The 20,655-nt window shown below is 45.9% G+C and overlaps 1 protein-coding gene across 2 annotated transcripts in view; it reads right to left on the minus strand.

Annotated features, from left to right (window-relative positions):
- Nucleotides 1–1,170: 1,170 nt before the first annotated feature.
- SMYD1 (SET and MYND domain containing 1) overlaps nucleotides 1,171–20,655 on the minus strand; it is a 39,351-nt gene continuing 19,866 nt past the window's right edge. Inside the window, exons 3-10 of one of the 2 annotated variants that reach the window (XM_081836334.1) lie at nucleotides 17,458–17,671; nucleotides 15,169–15,299; nucleotides 12,223–12,261; nucleotides 7,224–7,416; nucleotides 6,122–6,214; nucleotides 4,682–4,845; nucleotides 3,088–3,256; nucleotides 1,171–1,586 (exon numbers count right to left, since the gene is read on the minus strand). In XM_081836334.1, the coding sequence (XP_081692460.1) occupies nucleotides 1,428–1,586; nucleotides 3,088–3,256; nucleotides 4,682–4,845; nucleotides 6,122–6,214; nucleotides 7,224–7,416; nucleotides 12,223–12,261; nucleotides 15,169–15,299; nucleotides 17,458–17,671 (1,162 nt within the window). In that variant the 3' untranslated portion in view covers nucleotides 1,171–1,427. The remainder of the gene's footprint in view (nucleotides 1,587–3,087; nucleotides 3,257–4,681; nucleotides 4,846–6,121; nucleotides 6,215–7,223; nucleotides 7,417–12,222; nucleotides 12,262–15,168; nucleotides 15,300–17,457; nucleotides 17,672–20,655) is intronic. The other variant, XM_081836335.1, reaches the window with a different exon arrangement.

Genomic DNA, 20,655 nt, shown 5'->3' on the forward strand with positions numbered 1-20,655 from the left:
TTTCTGTCTGGATTTTTCACATTTTGTAATATGACAACCCTAATCTCCTAATATTTTATGATTCATGCTTGCTGCTTTGTGAGTGAAACAAATCAGTAGAGGCCTTTGGGTTTCACCCATAAGGCCTTTGAACACCCATAAGGTCATCGGAAAAGCTGGATAGCTTTGCTAGGATAGACATTCAGTCAGAAAAAGGAAAGGACTAAGTGGAAATAAATGCTGCTTTAACTAAGAATCCCCAGATTTGTTATCTTCTGAAAACCTAAGCCAGGGGTCAGCAACGTGTGGCCCATGGGCGAGAAGCAGCCCGCGGAGGCCGTTTAACTGTCCTACAAGCCGCCCCAGAACCGAGCCACCCGTTCAGTGAGTCCCGGCGTGCTGTGTTAAACCTGCATTAAACTGTATGGGGACTCTCTTCTGTGGCTCAGGAAATCGCTTCTGCGCATGCACCAACGCCGAAAATCGCTTCTGTGCTGGCGCAATTTTCGGCCTCTGGGCATGTGCAGAAGCGATTTCTGGCGCCCACGGAGGATCTTCACCCGAGTGATCCATCCCAGGCAAGGTAAACTTTGTTGACCCCTGACCTAAGCTAAACTGGCATGCCGCTTGCTGTTAGGCCTGTTGCAAATGAAGGGTGGTGCTTGGGACACAATGGGATGCGGGTGGCGCTGTGGGTTAAACCACAGAGCCTAGGACTTGCTGATCAGAAGGTCGGCGGTTCGAATCCCTGCGACGGGGTGAGCTCCCGTTGCTCGGTCCCAGCTCCTGCCAACCTAGCAGTTCGAAAGCACGTCAAAGTGCAAGTAGATAAATAGGTACCGCTCTGGCAGGAAGGTAAACGTCGTTTCCGTGCGCTGCTCTGGTTCGCCAGAAGCGGCTTAGTCATGCTGGCCACATGACCCGGAAGCTGTACGCCGGCTCCCTCGGCCAATAAAGCGAGATGAGCGCCGTGACCCCAGAGTCGTCCGCAACCGGACCTAATGGTCAGGGGTCCCTTTACCTTGACCTTACTTGGGACACACTTAAGGCAACATCTTAACACTCAAATGCTTTTAAAGGAATAATATAAATGTAACCTCCGTTTAAGATGGATGTACAAACTGTGGCAAAGTGATGTTTTTCCAAAAGTAAGACAAACACAACTGAATGAAACAAGTGTTGAAGCCACATGTGTCATAATAACTTTATTGATCATTGAAATCAGTGAATGTAGGCTTTGACTCCTCCTGTGAAATGTTTCTAACTCAACATGCTGGGCATGTAGAAAAAGCATGTCTCTCTGGTGCTGTCCTCAGGAGAGCCGAACATTCAGAACCAAATCCCCACTTTTCATGGCACTTTCTTCCTGTTCAGAACCAAAATGGCTGATTTTGCACCAGCTGTCGGGATTCAACAAGACACCTCCAGGCCGGCCAACAATCCCATTCTTATTTCTTCTGGAAGATGCCAGGTGAAATCTCATTGGCGGCCGGCTCAGGCATGACCTGGATTGTCTGGTTCTGAAGAGCTGCCTCTCGCATCTTGTAGTACATAAACTCATTCTCTTGGAACATGCGCAGCTCCATCTCTGACTGAACGCGCATGGCCTGAAAGGATGGAGACAAAGAGATACAAAGCTAATTTTTTGAGAGTCAGGATCCTGCTATGCTTGCAATGCGTGAGGAAGCCCTCAACCCTGAAACCCTCTACGTGGGGCTACCTTTGAAGGTGACTCGGAAACTACAACTAATCCAGAATGCGGCAGCTAGACTGGTGACTGGGGGTGGCCGCCGAGACCATATAACACCGGTCTTGAAAGACCTACATTGGCTCCCAATACGTTTCCGAGCACAATTCAAAGTGTTGGTGCTGACCTTTAAAGCCCTAAACGGCCTCGGTCCAGTATACCTGAAGGAGCGTCTCCACCCCCATCATTCTGCCCGGACGCTGAGGTCCAGCGCCGAGGGCCTTCTGGCGGTTCCCTCATTGCGAGAAGCAAAGCTACAGGGAACCAGGCAAAGGGCCTTCTCGGTAGTGGCGCCCGCCCTGTGGAACGCCCTTCCAGCAGATGTCGAAGCGATAAACAACTGCCTGACATTCAGAAGACATCTTAAGGCAGCCCTGTTCAGGGAAGTTTTTAACGTGTGATATTTTACTGTATTTTTTGTTTCTATGGAAGCCGCCCAGAGTGGCTGGGGTGGCCCAGCCAGATGGGCGGGGTATAAATAATAAATTATTATTATTATTATTAACCCAGTTTCCATCGCAAACTGCTAACATTTTGCCTTGTCATACTACACGTTGTGCATCCTCTGTGCAAAAACAAGTTTTTTAAAAATCTGCCGTCTGCATTTCATTATGATAATCTTCTATAATTTACGTTGCTTCTGCTAGTCATACAGCAAGCGGTTGCTCTTAGGGGTTATGTGAACTAACAAAGGCCAATGTAACTCTCATTTAGCCCCTACTCTGTGGCTTCTGATGTTTCATAAAGTCCACACCTTTTTAAGTGTCATTGTCTTGACAGCTAGAAACATGCTCTTCTATTCAAGTTGAGATCCCACTGCTCAGGCTACAGACAGAGCGTTTAGTGGGCAGTGTTAGAAACTCAGATATACAAGCTAGGTGCCAAATGGCTGCTTAAATCAGGGTTACAGTCGCCATAATGGAATGCCTAGTTGCCATTTTGGGGGGCCAGACGACTCAAAAGTCGTATTTTTCAATATGAGTTTTTTGGTTCCTGCAATTCATTCTGGCCGTGCAGGTAAAATATAGAGGATATAATTCTACAGGAGGTGTTGCCAGTGTGATAAAACAGTCAAGACCTGTTAGGTTTCCAAGGGGTTGCTCCAGAGCAAGCAGGCTAATACCTGCCTGCTCAACTGTGAAGCCTTGCTTTTGCTGCAAAAATAAACTTTATCTATCCGGAGCGCCACTCTCCCAAGGCTGACTCATTCAGTGGCAGAATCCGTGAGTAGGCAGGGCTTAAACTTTCCACAGTTTCAGGTTAAGAAAGGACCTCCAGAACGAATCAAGTTTGTAACTAGAGGTACCACTGTACGTTCAATCAAACCTGCCTGGAGCCTCACAATACCATGAGTCACTTACCTCCAAATCTTTGGTAATTGGGTGGGTGGAGCCATGGGTCACCAGAAGAATAGCGTAGGCTTTGCAAATCATCCCATGGCCTGCTTCAATGAGGCCAGCATGCCACTGAGTCACTCCAGCTCTCATGAGCGCCATCCCTAGCTGTGCGTTGTTTGGGTGGTAGAGTTTCCTAGGGGAAATACACAAGGAAGCCACTTGACATTTGCAAATCAGTGCTGGGGCATATATGTTGCTTATTGCCTGGGTTTCCAGCTTGCTGGAGATGTGGCGGTTTGCCTCATGGGAGGGCTCAGTCCGAAGAAGGAAGTTTGACTCCATTCTTCCTTCCTCCAATGACTACAGCCTCCATAATGGATGGAAAGTTATGCTGGGTATCTGGGACTACACAGCCATTGCTGCTGTGCTGAACTGATGGATAGGTGTTCAAAAAGTGAACATACAAACTTAAGGTGCCCCTTGGGATCCTGCCAATGAAATTTCACAGATCTTTGGGATGCATAATAATATAATAATAGTAATAATTTATTATTTATACCCCGCCCATCTGGCTGGGTTTCCCCAGCCTCTCTGGGCGGCTTCCAACAAAACACAAAAATACAATAACCTATTAAACATTAAAAGCTTCCCTAAGCAGGGCTGACTTCAGATGTCTTCTAAAAGTTTGGTAGTTATTTTTCTCTTCTCTTTGACATCTGGTGGGAGGGCGTTCCACAGGGTGGGTGCCACTACCAAGAAGGCCCTCTGCCTGGTTCCCTGTAACTTGGCTTCTTGCAGTGAGGGAACTGCCAGAAGGCCCTCGGCGCTGGACCTCAGTGTCCGGGCAGAACGATGGGGGTGGAGACACTCTTTCAGGCCATTTAGGGCTTTAAAGGTCAGCACCAACACTTTGAATTGTGCTCGGAAACATACAGGACAAGACAAGCAGCTAGACAAGCAGAGACATCACCTTGCCGACCAAGGTCCATATAGTTAAAGCTATGGTTTTCCCAGTAGTGATGTATGGAAGTGAGAGCTGGACCATAAAGAAGGCTGATCGCCGAAGAATTGATGCTTTTGAATTATGGTGCTGGAGGAGACTCTTAAGAGTCCCATGGACTGCAAGAATATCAAACCTATCTATTCTGAAGGAAATCAGCCCTGAGTGCTCACTGGAAGGACAGATCCTGAAGCCAAGGCTCCAATACTTTGGCCACGTCATGAGAAGAGAAGACTCCCTGGAAAAGACCCTGATGTTGGGAAAGATGGAGGGCACAAGGAGAAGGGTACGACAGAGGAAGAGATGGTGGGACAGTGTTCTCGAAGCTACCAACATGAGTTTGACCAAACTGCAGGAGGCAGTGGAAGACAGGAGTGCCTGGCGTGCTCTGGTCCATGGGGTCACAAAGAGTCGGACACGACTAAACGACTAAACAACAACATTGTTACAGAAAGGTGAGTTGGCTTGCAGTCAGCATCATGTTTCATTTTGGAAAACTGTTTCAAAATCATTTTTATTTTATTGCATTTTTATTGCGGCTGTACGCTGCTACAATACTCAGTAACTTTTAGCAGCCTAGAGATATTCCAAATAAATGAATAAAATGTCTATACATACACGTAACCGTCCACCATTCTTTTTGAATAACCAGCTGCCTCGTCGAAGAGCTGGAGGTAAGAGAGAACTTCGGACATGATACTGAGGATTCTGAGTAGGTAAAGGTTTGTGTCTCCCAGCACTGGGTCCTGCTTGTCCAGACACTCACGACACAGCTTCACAACCTAGGACAAACCACACAGAGAAAGGAACATCGTAGAAAGAGGTACACTTGTGCAAGAACAAATCTGCCTCTGCAGTGCATAGCTCTGAAGACATGATGTTTTACAAGGGAGTTGGGACATATACGACCGGTTTCGGTAACCGCTTAACACACATATCCAAAATGGTATTTTGTTTCCCAAGAGGATAACTATTCCTTTCCTGTACAGTTGTCATTGTCAGCTAGCACACTATCATGTTTGGGGGATGGGGTGTTTGGCGTGTTGGGGGTAGGGTAGTACCACTGGTGGGGGACACACCGTGCTCCTTCTGGGGTAGTTTGGTCCGCAACCCTGCACTCAACCCTCACACTAAAAGTCCGAGGTACTCATTAAACAAATTCCTGGAGTATGTGGTACCCAGAAGAGGACACCACTTAACCACCTGAGTTGGATGATAATCATCATCATCATCATCAAGACCAGGCTCAGGGTGGCTAACATCAGGTATAAAAACCATTGATTAATATACAACTTAAAAACAGGATTAAAATACAACTTAAAATGCAGCCTCATTTCAGTGGAAGCCCAGATCAAAAACTGTTTGCGGGGAGAAAATGTCAAATCTTCACCAAGGCCAACTATCCAGACTGGTCCTACGTGGGCCAGATAAAAAGCCAGGGAAGTCCCCAAATAGGAGTTCCATCACAGAAGGAAAAGGAAAGGGGATCAGGCTGATTCCAAGCCGAAGGCCAAGCGGAACAACTCTGTCTTACAGGCCCTGCAGAATGAAATCAGATCCCGCAGGGCCCTGGTCTCATGAGGCAGAGCGTTCCACCAGGCTGGAGCCAGTGTTGAAAAGGCCCTGGCCCTGGTTGAGGCTAATCTGACTTCCTTAGGGCCCGGGACCTCTAGGGTGTTGCTATTTATGGACCTTAAGGTCCTCCGCGGGGCATACCGGGAGAGGCAGTCCCATAGGTACAAGGGTCCTAGGGGGAGGCATCCTTTCAGGTAAAAAAGGACCTGGGCTGTTTAGGGCTTTATACGCAAATGGTAAAACCTTAAACTTTGCTTGGCAGCTAGATATTTCTGTTGAGTTAAGGGAAGGAACTATTTTCATGTATTCTATCATTGTTCTTCCCAATCACTCAGAGCCTTCTTTTGGGCAGGCAAATGGGGATCATGAAAATAATTTTTCCCCACCATGTCCCTAGCTATAAAATAATGTAGACATGAGATGTAATTGTCTGGGTTTCCTCAACGCATTAATAATCAGAGGACCAACCCTTCTGTGACTCACTTGGTGGTATATCCCTTCCGTGCGAGCCTCATCAATCTTTTCAAGGGTTTCCTTGGAGAATTGGATGACGTCCTTCACCGCTTCCTTAGATGGCTGCAAGAGGCAAGGGGAAACGATTCAAAAGTGCTTCTTTAGCTCTTCCTGTCAGAATTTTCCAAAAGTGCCCAGCTGGCAACCCAACTATCTTTTCATTAGCAAAACTCCAGGATCAATTACATTCCTGATTGCGTACACCAGCCAGAGCTCAGAAATTCATTTTATAATAATATAATAATAATTTATTATTTATACCCCGCCCATCTGGTTGGGTTTCCCCAGCCACTCTGGGTGGCTTCCAACAAAATATTAAAATACCGTAATAAATTGAACATTAAAAGCTTCCCTAAACGGGGCTGCCTTCAGATGTCTTCTAAAAGTCTGGTAGTTGATGTTCTCTTTGACATCTGGTGGGAGGGCGTTCCACAGGGAGGGCGCCACTACCGAGAAGGCCCTCTGCCTGGTTCCCTGTAACTTGGCTTCTCGCAGAGAGGGAACCGCCAGAAGGCCCTTGGCGCTGGACCTCAGTGTCCGGGCAGAATGATGGGGGTGGAGACGCTCCTTCAGGTATACAGGACCGAGGCCGTTTAGGGCTTTAAAGGTCAGCACCAACACTTTGAATTGTGCTCAGAAACCTACTAGGAGCCAATGTAGGTCTTTCAGGACCGGTGTTATGTGGTCTCGGCGGGCGCTCCCAGTCACCAATCTAGCTGCCACATTCTGGATTAGTTGTAGTTTCCGGGTCACCTGCAAAGGTAGCCCCACGCAGAGCACATTGCAGTAGTCCAAGTACAGTGGTACCTCAGGTTAAGTACTTAATTCATTCCGGAGCTCCGTACTTAACCTGAAACTGTTCTTAACCTGAAGCACCACTTTAGCTAATGGGGCCTCCCACTGCCACCACGCCGCCAGAGCACGATTTCTGTTCTCATCCTGAAGCAAAGTTCTTAACCTGAAGCACTATTTCTGGGTTAGCGGAGTCTGTAACCTGAAGCATATGTAACCTGAAGTGTATGTTACCTGAGGTACCACTGTAGAAGGAACTAGTTCAAGTTCAGTCACATACCTTTTCATTCCCCTCTTTCACAGCCGTCATCAGGTCGTCTTTGATTCCTTTTTGGCAATGCTCACAGGTGCAGTCAAAATAATACTGCTTCTTCAGCTGCTGCTTTCTGTCTTCGCTAACATTGAGGAAATCTACATAGGAAACAGTCAGCTCTTCCCCGACGGAGATCTTACCCAGAGCACGCAGCTCGATCCTGGTGTCAACAAGCAAAGAGACAGCGCCAGATAAACACCAGAGACTTGTCTGTATAGCTTTCCAGTAATAATAATATCAGGAGTGACCCACCACCACCCACGATGCCTAGGACGAAAGGATTACTTCCCAGAGCTGTGCATCCTTTCCACACAACCAAAACCCTGTACCAAGGTAACACAAATCCTGCATGAAGGAAGGCTGTATTTGGCTACCTGCATAAAAGGTAAAGGTACCCCTGACCGTTAGGTCCAGTCGTGGACGACTCTGGGGCTGTGGCGGGCGCTCATCTCGCTCTATAGGCCGAGGGAGCCGGTGTTTGTCCACAAACAGCTTCCGGGTCATGGCCAGCAGGACTAAGCCGCTTCAGCGAACCAGAGCAGCGCATGGAAACACCGTTTACCTTCCTGCCGGAGTGGTACCTATTTATCTACTTGCACTTTGACATGCTTTCAAACTGCTAGGTGGGCAGGATCAGGGACCGAGCAACGGGAGCTCACCCCGTCATGGGGATTTGAACCACTGACCTTCTGATCAACAAGCCCTAGGCTCTGTGGTTTAACCCACAGCGCCACCCGCGTCCCCAGCTACCTGCATAAATGTATGCAAATCAAGAAAATGTTGGTGGGGTTTATTACTTCGCATAATTAATTGGACTTTCCCCCCTACCTCACTCTTTCCCCCTGCTTCTGCTAGAGTACATCACAAGGGCTCAGAAATCAGAGCTGTTGCTTTGAAATGAATGCTGCCTTAGTTGTGCAACTAAGGGAACATTGCATACATTTTCTGCCTTTCCATATGATCACATCATACATACAGCCTTGACCATATGTTCAGAGCACCAATATATATTTTCTGGTCAGTGGGTTTCTATTTTTGCTGCTCACGCACACAGGTCATATTTTTGTCAGCACTTTCCCTCTCGCTGCCAGAATCACTTCCCAATTTCCTTTCAATCAGAAAATTACCGTATTTTTCGCTCTATAAGACGCACCAGACCATAAGACACACCTAGTTTTTGGAGAAGGAAAACAAGAAAAAAAATATTCTGAATCTCAGAAGCCAGAACAACAAGAGGGATCGCTGCGCAGTGAAAGCAGCGATCCCTCTTGCTGTTCTGGCTTCTGGGATAGCTGCGCAGCCTGCATTCGCTCCATAAGACGCACTTACATTTCCCCTTACTTTTTAGGAGGGAAAAAGAGCAAAAAATACGGTACTTGAGAGTAGCACTGGGTCTGATTTTAGGACATGGGTTACCCAGATTACGTGGTAAGAAGCCGAGCCTTTGCACAGCTGGACACCAGATTCACCAGAGGAATCCCATTTATTTATTAAATTTGAATTCACCTGGTCCTCCATGCATTACTCAAGGCAGACTCCCTTAGCTTTAGCAGCTGAACTGATGCACCATCCGATCATTCTCTAGGACAAAGGCATCAGGCTTGAGAGAATGCATGGGGAATGTGGAAAGAAAACATTCTTATTTTGCCCCCCATGGGAATGCCAGCATTTGGGCTGTCCTCACAGGTACATCATGCCATCCATAAACAAGAATGCATTTTGAAAGATCTCCATTTCAAGTTCTGTGTTTTTCTACCATACCATCCAAAACATATTGTGTTCTATTGTCATTTCAATAGGGCCGCTTGAATAGGCTTTGGGACTCCCCAGATTGCAGAATGGTATCAAATATTTTCAGCCGCATGTTCTAAGCATGTTGCATGTAAAGATCTTTCAGTTTTCCCCACCATTCCCCTTAATTTCCAGAGGGGTAGCTGTGTTAGTCTGTTGCCACAAATAAAGAGTCTGGCAAGTTAAAGACCAACACATTTATTATTGCAATTTTATTATTGTGGGACAGAGACCACAAAAGCTTATGCAGTGGTAAATGTGCTAGACTTTCAGGTACCACAAGAGTTGTTTAATTTTTAAAAAAATTATTTATTTTAGGCATATAGCTCAGGAAGGCCTCCACAAAGTTCCCTGACCAGGTCCATAGCTGTTTATTTCAACAGTGCTACCCCATAACAGTTCATTAGGACCCTAGATTTGTCGGGGAGATGAAGAATACATATCTATGAGTGCTTGCTCATTTGCTGCAGGACCAAGGAACTGGTAGACTTCCAGATGTTGAACGCCAACTCCCATCAGTCTCAGCCAGCCTAGCTAATGGTCAAGGATGATGGCATTCCCCAGCCCTGATTTGCAGGGATCAATAGCAAACATCTGCCACAGTGCACTCAAATTCAATCACAACTTTTCAATTGAATGCACCACTCTCTCTCTTTTTTATAAAGGATGTTCCTTTACATGCCACATTAACCATGTTCATAATTAGATACACACAGGTTTAAAAAGACAGCAATGTGTTAGTTGTGGAGACTTAAGTTTCAAGCATGCAACATCTCCCAACAAAGGCACTTTTTAAAATATACAATCAGCTATTCTATCTAGAGTCATGCAAGCAACCGTTTCCCTTGTAAACCATTGGAGTTTTGACAGCCTACATTGCACCCATGACCCAAGGTGAGCCAACCAACTCAGGCAGCTGTAGGGCAGTCCTTGAAGGCATAACCTGCCACCTCCTTGGTAGCACCCCCACGGGCAAATAGGAGGCACTGCTGGTCTCCTCCCATCCCTAGGCATGACTGAGAGCAGGATCCTCCCCACCGCCCACCACCAACAGCCTTGGATTCCCACTTCAACCATCTGGTAAGATTGATTTGATTCCCCTGCTTGTCCCCAGTGCAGAACTTCACCCATCCCTTCTTCTCTGGTGGGGCATAGGGATACCATTTTGTGGTTCCAAAATGTCTTGGACTGGCCCTGACCACCAGGAATGCTTGGAATAACCCTTACAGTTTTCACAGCCCCCAAATCTCTTCCCTCATTGCAAGAGGAGGTAACCAGTGGCGGGAGGTTGACGTGCTTGCTTCCGCACTCCAAAGCACGTGGCCCAGCCTGCCCAGAGGACTTCACCCTTCTAAGCATATATTTTTAAGCTGCTTGTAATTGATTGAGCACACGATCTCTTGCCAGTCATTCCCTCCCTCTTCACTGAGGTAAAGGTAAAGGGACCCCTGACTGTTAAGTCCAGTCGCAAACGACTCTGGGGTTGCGCGCTCATCTTGCTCTATAGGCCGAGGGAGCCGGCATACAGATTCCAGGTCATGTGGCCAGCATGACTAAGCCGCTTCTGGCGAACCAGAGCAGCGCACAGAAACGCCGTTTACCTTCCCACCCGAGTGGTACCTATTTATCTACTTGCACTTTGACGTGCTTTCGAACTGCTAGGTTGGCAGGAGCTTTGAGCTCACCCCGTTGCAGGGATTCGAACCGCCGACCTTCTGATTGGCAAGCCCTTCTTCACTGAGGTACTTAGGTTTATTAATTTTTGTTATCATTACAAAGGGAGCCAGTGGCAAGGGTGAGCACACCAGAAAACTGTAATATGAAATGAATGGCAAAGGATTAAAAGAAGATCACACATTGATTTCAATAGGGAGAGTTCATCAGGTGTCAAGGAAGGAGTCAGGGACAGGTCAGCAATAGCTCACAAGGTGTCAATGAAGTTAAATCTTTATTCAAAGAAACAAAACAGCTCAGGGCTCATGAGCACAGCCTGTAGGTTTTGCCCCCAATGAAGAAGCTTCAAGGACTGAAGATCCTTTCCTTTCTACAGCTCCCCAAATCTCCTTCCCCAAGCAACCTGAGGCTTCTTTGCCTTCTCTCTCTTTGCTCTGCCCTCTCCACCCCTCTCCATGTTCTGGGAGACAAGGTGGAAAGGAGCTGGACACTGTAGCAGGAGGAGACACCCTCACCTCTTCAGCACCCTGCCCTCTTCCTCCCTAGCCTCTGCTTCTGCCTCGGAGTCTGAACTGCGCTCTGCCACAGCCTCTTCCTGCTCACTAAGCCCTGTTGCCTCTTCATCTTCCGACACCTCCTCCTCCCAATCTGCTCCCTCTGGTCATTCATCCCTGTCCCACCACCAATCCCCAGTCTCTGAGCTTTCTTCCCTTGGGGGTTCCCCAGCTGGTTCCTTCCACCGTTCCTCTGCCAGTCCAAGACGCCATGTGCTCAACTCTCTTCCATTGAAATGAATGAAATTTAGCATTTATTGTGTTATTAAGTTAATACGTAAAATTAGACATATTTTTTTTAAGTACTTAACTTTGGCTGGATTGTCCCCATGGGATCTACATCTACTCATTCCCACATGAAGAAAGAGGATCCACCAAGAGGTCTGATCTTTGCTTAGAAGACCTCAGCAGAAACAGGTGTCACCTTGCGGCCTAGAACTAGCTAAACTGATAAACACCTGCGGCTTTTGCCATTTTAATCGCTTTTAAGGTTTTGTAATTCTAAACAGGGGCCCGAAAGTGTTTGTCAATGCAGCCAAAATCAGAGTATCAGACAATGCCACGTTATTTGCTCTTGTAATAAAAGATCTACTGGATCTACTACGGTTACCATCGTTAGAAATTCTCATGCTATCATTGCCAATGAAAGAATTGGAGAGAAAAATAAATTGGTGCAGGCATTAAGAGGTATGGGGAAGTTTGTCAGAGGAGAGGGGGAATTATTGTCATAATGACTACTTTTTAAAGAAAGACTCTACAAATGCAGGGATTACAAAATGAAGGGTTGGGTTTAGTGGGACTTTGCATAGAGGTGGTAGAAAGAGTAAAAACAAAGTCATCTTTATAACTTGGTTATTACTGCCTGTGGGACTTTGGGGTCGGTACGGGGGGTGTTCGAGCGGGATAGCAGTGAAAGGGGAAATATTATGGTATCAAGGCCAACCCACCTCATCTGGGTGTGGAACATTGATCTTACAGCCTGATGACTGAAAGAAAGAAACAGACATCTGCAGTTTGACAGAGGTAAACACACTAAAAAAAGAAAGGAAGAAAAGCAAATGGAATCCATACATTTAGTACATTAAATGCTAGCGTACAGCTTTTGAGGGCCAATGTAGAGATCAGAGGCAGCAGTGAAGGTAGCATATCAAATTGCAAGTTGGAGTCCTAAGCCACAACACTCTCCTCCATGACTTTACAAGGCTATCGGCAGGCGACGGAATTGCCACCCCTTTCCTGCAGCCTTCAAATGGGCATAGCTGTCAACTTACAGATTAGAAAATAAAGGACCAGCAGCCTCGAAAATAAGGGACCAGCAGCCAAAATAAGGGATTTTAGTCAAAATAAGGGATTTTAGACATACGAAGTTAAAAGGGACCAGATAATTTTGGAGAGCAGCGCCAGTTTTTAGCCCTTCATTTCCAGAGGTTGCTGCTCAAGACACCAGTTGAGGAAACACTGCAATTAAATAACTACAAGCAGCAACCACTTTTTCGCGCAAAACGAAGTCCAAGCTACGAAGGTGCTGCTGCAGTTCTGTATCTTTTCTCTCGTGCTCCATCTGCAGCTCTCAGTTCCATCAGGCGGGGCGGGAGGGGGGGGGGAAATAGCGCCCAAAGTAAACCTGCAGATCAGATCATCTATGCTTGTCTACCACTACAAATCTATGGGAGAAGCGCTTGTGGTCCTTCCTCCGCTTTCCCCCTCTATGGTTAGCCCTTAGAACACCTGCCGCCTCCTCCTCTCTCTGAACTGCTTTCTCTATAGTTGCCCCCGCTCTTCTCTCAAAGCTCCTTAGCAATTCATAGGCTGCCCATCTCATCTGGGTTCTTCGGCGGTGCAGCCGCAGTTCAGTCTAGCAGGAGCAGCGGCGGTGGGCAGAGGGGAGGCCCCAGGCAGAGATGCTCAGTTCGGCGGCCGCAAGGAGGATGGCAGTGGCAGGGCCCGAGGCTCCCACCAATCCCAGCGGGGAGGGGCTCCCAGGGGCTGAGGCTGGTGAGAGGAGGCCGGAGGGGGGCAGGCTGGGCAGCCAAGCAACACAGTTGGAGCCTCCCTCCTCCCTGGCCGGCAAGGAGGGAGGGAGAGGAGCTGCTTCCTTTGAAACCCAGGAAATTTAAGGGACATCATCAATAAGGGACAGCAGAGGGACACAGTGCTGGGATAAGGGACTTTCCCGCCAAATAAGGGACGGTTGACAGCTATGCAAATGGGCTCTACTTTTCATTCCGTCAGGCTCTTAATGGATTTTATCAGTGGCCCTCCCTATATGTTTTGTACAATTGAATGTGCTTTTCATATTTGTGCCGTTAAACTGCCTGGCTGAGAGATCTCAAGACCCATTTGGAAGCTTCCTTCCTCTCAATCGACAAAGAACCATTTGAAATCTCATGGGGGGAGCAGCCGCGAGGGAGCCATTGGGACTGGAGAAACTACAGACAGAAGAACGGTTACACACTTCTTCACTCCCAATTGCCCCTGCTCAACACAGGGGGAATCTAGACACATATTTAAAACGTTGCTTTTTAAAATAACGTTTTCAAAAAAATGAATTTGTCGTAGCTCGCCATCGCCATCTAGTGTCCCATTTTTATAATGCACTTTGCAACACACTTTAAACATTTATTTGCAAGCTGTATAGCCAGGTCCACAGTTTTTCTCTCTCTTTAAAAACTGAACAGGCTGCTAATGGATTGTTTCATAACAACTATTTGAGTGTTTACTTAGGCCTTCGAAAGTTCAGCATAGGATCTGTTCCTTGATGCTACTTGGTGAATGATCTCTTTTGCTTTGGGGGAAGGGTTTTTTTTTTTTTTTTTAATAAATTTGCTGTTTGGGAAGAACCAAAAATACTATAATGGCAAAGATGAGATGAATTCCCTAGCCCAGCAACTTCCCATGCACTAGTTGGTATCAGATCTGTCCTGTGACTTACATTTTCCTGTTTCTGTTATGTTCAAACTGTGATATGCTTTTATTGCAATATTTTAGTCTGACTGTTCTGAAACTTCTCTAATAGGATAAAATGTAAAAAAAGAAGACGTAGTTGTAGATCAGACTGTTGGTATAAACCATCTCCTTCCTTACTGAGGATATTCTGATTATAGCACCACTTATCTGCCAGGCAGATAAATGCATAGTTTCTGTTACAAGCTTTTGGTTATGGAGGAAAGATATTTCAGCTATGCCTTTAACTACAGCTGCAGATTCTTTAAAATCCAGGCTGGTGCCACCTGTCTGCTTTTAGGGCGGGGGGGGTGAAGAGGGGCTTCCATCTTGCAAAGCTATGCAGTTTGCATGACAACAAGTCTGCAGAAGCACAAATGCATGCACAAAGTTGCTTAATTGTGTTAGAAATGAACCGAAAAGGATTTGTGGGGAAATATGCCGATGTGTTGAAGACCAACATTTGGCAGCTTCATTCTGGTGTTCGCTTAAACTTCACACGTTATCCATTTCCCCTAACTTATCTTCAAGACCCAAGATTGTTCTGCAGGGTTATCAAAATCACACATTCTGAGCACAACCCTTAGCAATGTTCTCAGCGCATACCCCACCGATATAGTAACGCTCACATACAGCTCCCAATCATTTTAGTGGGACTTGCAGAGGAGAACCTTCCAACGGGCTGTGGAAATTTGCCATTTTCCAATGCGTTTTCTCCCCACTGCCCCAAGAACTGATAGGATCTTTATCAGTGACTAGGTCCCAATGAAATGTTAGAAGCCAACAGAAACGCTCACAAGAATGTATTTTCATGCAGCTCCAAAACACGAATCCACAGAGCCAGGCAACCTCTCAGCTCAGAGTAGATTAATTTTCTGGAAAACGTGATCTTAACCCCTGAGTTGAAAAGCTTAGTTTCTCATATCGATGCACAGAAGGAGATGACTTACTTGCCATTGTTAAAGATGACCGTGCAGTTGGGCCAACAGTCATGGTTCACCAGGCAAAGGTTTGGGAAGATACCCACACCAACTGCCTGCAGTCCACGTTGATCACTCAGAGTAAAGCCATTGCAATTTATCTATTCCGCAAAACAGAAGAGCAAGACAGATTAGGGGATCTGTGGATCTCCAGAACAGGAGCAGCCAAGTTCTGTATTCTCAGGACTATTTCCTGGATGGTTTTTGAAAGGTAAAGATAAAGGTATCCCCAACCATTAGGTCCATTCGTGGATGACTCTGGGGTTGCGGTGCTCATCTCGCTTTATTGGCCGAGGGAGCCGGCGTACAGCTTCCGGGTCATGTGGCCACCATGACTAAGCCGCTTCTGGTGGACCAGAGCAGCGCACGGAAATGCGCTTCTGGCACAACAGAACACCGAAACCAGAGCAGCGCATGGAAACGTCATTTATCTTCCCGCTGGAGTGGTACCTATTTATCTACTTGCACTTTGACGTGCTTTCGAACTGCTAGGTTGGCAGGAGCAGGGACCGAGCAATGGGAGCTCACCCCATCGTGGGGATTCGAACCACCGACCTTCTGATCGGCAAGTCCCAGGCTCTGTGGTTTAACCCACAGCGCCACCTGCGTCCCTTTTGAGAGGTAGGACAGAAGTATTTTGCCATGCAACCCCAAAGCATAGCAAAGGACAAGGTCTGCAACAATATCTCCAAGTAGCCAGTGCTATTCCTACTCAGAGGAGGCCCACTGAAATGAATGGGCATGACTAACTTAGGTCTACTAAACTATGTGAATCCCTGCTTGTGGAATGCTCTCCTCAGGGAGGTTCGTCTGGCACCTTCATTATATATTTTTAGGTGCCAGATGAAAGTGTTCCTCTTCAACCAGGCTGATTAAATGTGTTTAAATTTTAAATGTGTCTGTGGGAAGGGAGGTAATTGTTTTGCTGTTTTGCTTTAATGGATTTCCTTGTTTTTAGCCTGTATTTTATTCTGTGAACTGTCCAGAGATCGTATGATGAAGAACAGTATATAAATGTAAATAATGATGATGTTAGGTCTGCTGTGAGTATGACTAGCATTAGAATCAACCCTTTATATATAAAATCCAACAGTATCTTTAATATTGGAACCTCTCACATGTGTACAGTCTTGGGAAATAATCCTTTCTTTCCTACAGGCGCACTCTTTCTCTACATCTTGAATAAAATTTGGTAGGCTTCTGCGGACCAGCTAATAGTGAATTGTGGTTAGGGTAGGGCTCAAAGGCTGCCCATTGGCAAATCTGCTCTTTGACTATTAATTCATTCATTCATCCATTCATTGCCTTTGTTAGTCAAAATTCTCTCGTCACAACATTCAATAGGTAGGTTTAACAGTGTATTCTTGTTATTACAAGCTTTGAGCATGAGTTTTTTGTGGAAAGGTCGCATACCAGTAAAGTGATGATGCCAGCACAGAATGATATAAACTAATGCAATGTAAAAAATACTACATCATACTTAAAGAATAACCAGAGCAAAAACAGCCTCATCATATGAAAAAGGCAAAGGTAAAGGACCCCTGACAGTTGTCCGGTCGCCAATGACTCTGGGGTTGTGGCACTCATCTCGCTTTACAGGCCAAGGGAGCCAGAGTTTGTCCGCAGACAGATTTTCCGGGTCATGTGGCCAGCATGACTAAGCCACTTCTGGCACAACAGAACACCGAAACCAGAGCAGCGCATGGAAATGTCGTTTATCTTCCCGCTGGAGTGGTACCTATTTATCTACTTGCACTTTTTGGTGTGCTTTCGAACAGCTAGGTTGGCAGGAGCTGGGACTGAGCAATGGGAGCTCACCCCGTTGCGGGGATTTGAACCGCAGACCTTCTGATCGGCAAGCCCAAGAGGCTCAGTGGTTTAGAACAGAGGGCTAAAAGAACCCTGACCAGCTATCATTAGAAAAAGAGACCAATAGGGTTAAAACCAGCTTGCAAGATAAGTGGTCTTCAAAAAGTACAGAAGATGTTAAAATACCAGGGAAGACCTAGGAGGACAAGAAAGCCTGGTTTTCTTGCCTTACAAATACTCCAAAATCTGAAGCAAGGTTAGTCAGCTGGGGTCTTGAGAACCAAACAAAACCCACATTAGATCCCTTCTGTTGTATAAACAGCAAAAGCTCCAGCATAACCCCCTTATGCCTACATAAGGTGGCACTAAATGGTGGGATGAGCAGCACAATCTAACTACTGTAGCTTTTCCTTTATTGGTCCAGGCTCAAGGGTCACTAGGCAGACATACCACACCCAATATGTGAGAGATGTACGTCATGCCAAATTGCTTGTTGTCAGGTGGCCAGAACTCCAAGAAGCTCTCCAGGTCGATCCTCATCTCCTTCTTCTCTTCGTCTCCAAAGTGATCCACGTGGTTCTGTAGGTTGTCAATGGAAACCAAGCATCCCTCTGTCAGGCCTCCTCCTTCTTTCTCTATTCTCCACAAGATTCGGGCAGCCAACCTAGTAGGCCAAAAATGTGCATTTAACCACTGGGCCTTAAGGAGTTACAGTAACCGCTCCCCACATTAAATGGGGGGCGCCCTTTGCATGGTCACACGCAGCCCCCTGGACTCTATGTGGCACCAATAGCACAGGCTTGGTTTCGCCTTCCCCCAGTTGGGATACCTGGAGGTCTCCACCTACCTCAGCCAGTTGCCCAATCCCGCCTGGGGAGGCGTTGCCAAGGTGATCAGGCCAGGTAGGGGGAGGGACTACCTGCCCACACAATAGGGGGAGGATCTTACCTGGGAATCGTCAGTTGGCTCCAGAGCTTCTCCCACCCTACCCACCCTCAGTTAAGTCTTATTTTGCAGGTTAACCTTTTCTCCGCTGGTACGCGGGCGCTGCTACGTCAAGGTCGCTGTTGAAGGGCCGGAAAGGAATTCCCCTGCATTGGCAGGTTTGCCTTTCCCGTAGCAAAACGTCACAACTTTGGCGGTATCAGGCCTTGGGCAGAATCCCTGAATGGGGGGGCATGCAGAGGTGACCCACTCCCCCTCCTCTTTGCGGCAGCAATACCAGGGTTCCCCGTTAAAGGGGTTGTTTTAGGGGAGGCCCTGGCCGTACGCCGAGAGGTTGTCATTGCTCTCCCCGCTACGGTGGCGTAATGGGGGCGGGCTCTCTCTCTGCAGTGAGGGAAATAAGTATTTGATCCCGTGCTAAATTTGCCCATTTGCCCTCTGACGAAGAAATGACCAGTCCATAATTTTAATGGTAGGTTTATTGTAGCTGTGAGAGACAGAATCTCTGACTTCTGTCTTCTGGGTTTCTGGGGGTTTTCCTGTTGTTATTCTGTCTCTCGCAGCTACAATCGCCTTCTCAATCCGGCCCTAGGACTGTCTAGGAATCAGCATGTTTTTACATGAGTAGAATGTGTCCTTTAATTTAAAATGCATCTCTGGGTTATTTGTGGAGCCTGCCTGGTGTTTTTACATGAGTAGAATGTGTGCTTTTATTTAAAATGCATCTCTGGGTTATTTGTGGGACATAGGAATTTGTTCATATTTTTTCCCCAAAATATAGTCTGGTCCACCACATGGGACAGCCCACGGCTGAAAAAGGTTGCTGACCCCTGGCTTTGACCTATTGCTTTGTCATTACATTCCATTTGTTAATCCATATGTAGACCATACTCAATTGATAATCATTTGATAATAACTTGCCTGATTTTGTATTAATTGCTATATATATTCCATTTTCCATTTTCTGTATACAGTGGTACCTCGGGTTACAGACACTTAAGGTTACAGACGCTTCAGGTTACAGATTCCACTAACCCAGAAATAGTCCCTCGGGTTAAGAACTTTGCTTCAGGATGAGAACAGAAATTGTGTGGCGGCAGCAGGAGGCCCCATTAGCTAAAGTGGTGCCTCAGGTTAAGAACAGTTTTAGCTTAAAAACGGACCTCCAGAACGAATTAAGTTCTTAACCTGAGGAACCACTGTACATTCTACATTCCATAGCATTTCCATTTTCCATTTCAATTCAGCTCTGAATAGCAATAAACCCATCAGATGTCAAGGAGATAAAGAACAAAACATCTGAAGGCAGCCCTTATGTTTTTATATGTGTTGGAAGCCATCCAGAGTGGCTGGGACAACCCAGCCAGATATGGCGAGGTATAAATAATTTAAATTTAAATTATTTCAGTTATGTTCAGTAGCTTGTGGTTTGTCTTGGTATTTGTAAGCTTTTATTCCCTGTAGCTCTGGGGTTGCTACTGAACAAAACCGAACTTTGACTGGGATCCAGTGAGTGTTAATGCATCGACCAGGGTTTGGCATTGTGTTCACTGGTGTTGACTGGATCATCAGATTAACAGTATAGAAAGGAAGACCTTCTTGGGTTGCTCTTGCTAACAAAGCAGATTCCCCCCCCCCCCCGTGCATTTGAGAATGGAAAATTCATGCTGGTATTTTCCTCCTGCTACAAACACAGTCACAGCTGGCAACCTTCCAGAAGCACTAACTCCATAGCCTGAAGCATACTTTCCATTACAGCTCGCAATACCTTCCAGTCTCCTGTATCACAATGGAGTATTTTTAGCCACTTCTATAAATAGGACAAGTTGATAAAGGAACCCACAGTGGCTGAACCTGATAGAGAACAAGTGCAAATTCCTGACGGTAGCTTAAGATATCTTCCTCTTAACTTCTTGAGATACAGTATCTTCTTGTTTCAGGATTTAGTGTTACAAGGAGGTTTCTAAATTATTATTATTATTTAATTACTGGAATTAAAAATAATAATAAGTGGTGGACAGTGGGAAAATAAGACATTCCCCACCTTCTTTTTACTGATGTCATTTGCCTCCAGAAGGGAATATCTGGTTATGTGGCAAACATAATTTAAAATCATTGTGCCCACAATAGAAATCAGGGCAAACTGTCCTTGGTTAGCAATGGTCATTTTAGGCATTTATATGTCGTTGCTTTAGCTCTCAGAAAGGCTTATAAATTGGAAGAATGGCAAATGAAGGTGACGGACTACATGGAATTAGCGGAAATGACTGGCAGGATCCGAGATCAGGGAGAAGAGTCAGTGGAAGAAGACTGGAAGAAATTTAAAGACTACTTACAGAGACATTACAAAATTAATGAATGTTAGAACAATGTTGGATTGGAACTAAGTGGTTTCTAGCTGTAATGGGTTAAAAGAATATGAAAAAATGGGTTTATACAAGTAAAAATTCAAGATTGTAATAATTTAAAAATAAGATTTGGGTAGCGTAAAGAGGGAAAGAAATTGTTGAATTAATAATTTGATTTGGAATACAAAAAAGGGAGGTATGAGGAGGTCCGAGAAACAAGTTAATGAAAAATAATGTGATGGAAAGATTGACTGTTTTTAACAATTTCTATTTTGTATTTTTTCTTTTTTCTTTTTCTTTTTTGTAATGTAAAAACCTTAATAAAAATTTTATAAAAAAAACCAGAAAGGCTTAT

Source organism: Podarcis erhardii (assembly GCF_964252035.2).
Source record: "Podarcis erhardii genome assembly, chromosome: 13".
Taxonomy (NCBI): domain Eukaryota; kingdom Metazoa; phylum Chordata; class Lepidosauria; order Squamata; family Lacertidae; genus Podarcis; species Podarcis erhardii.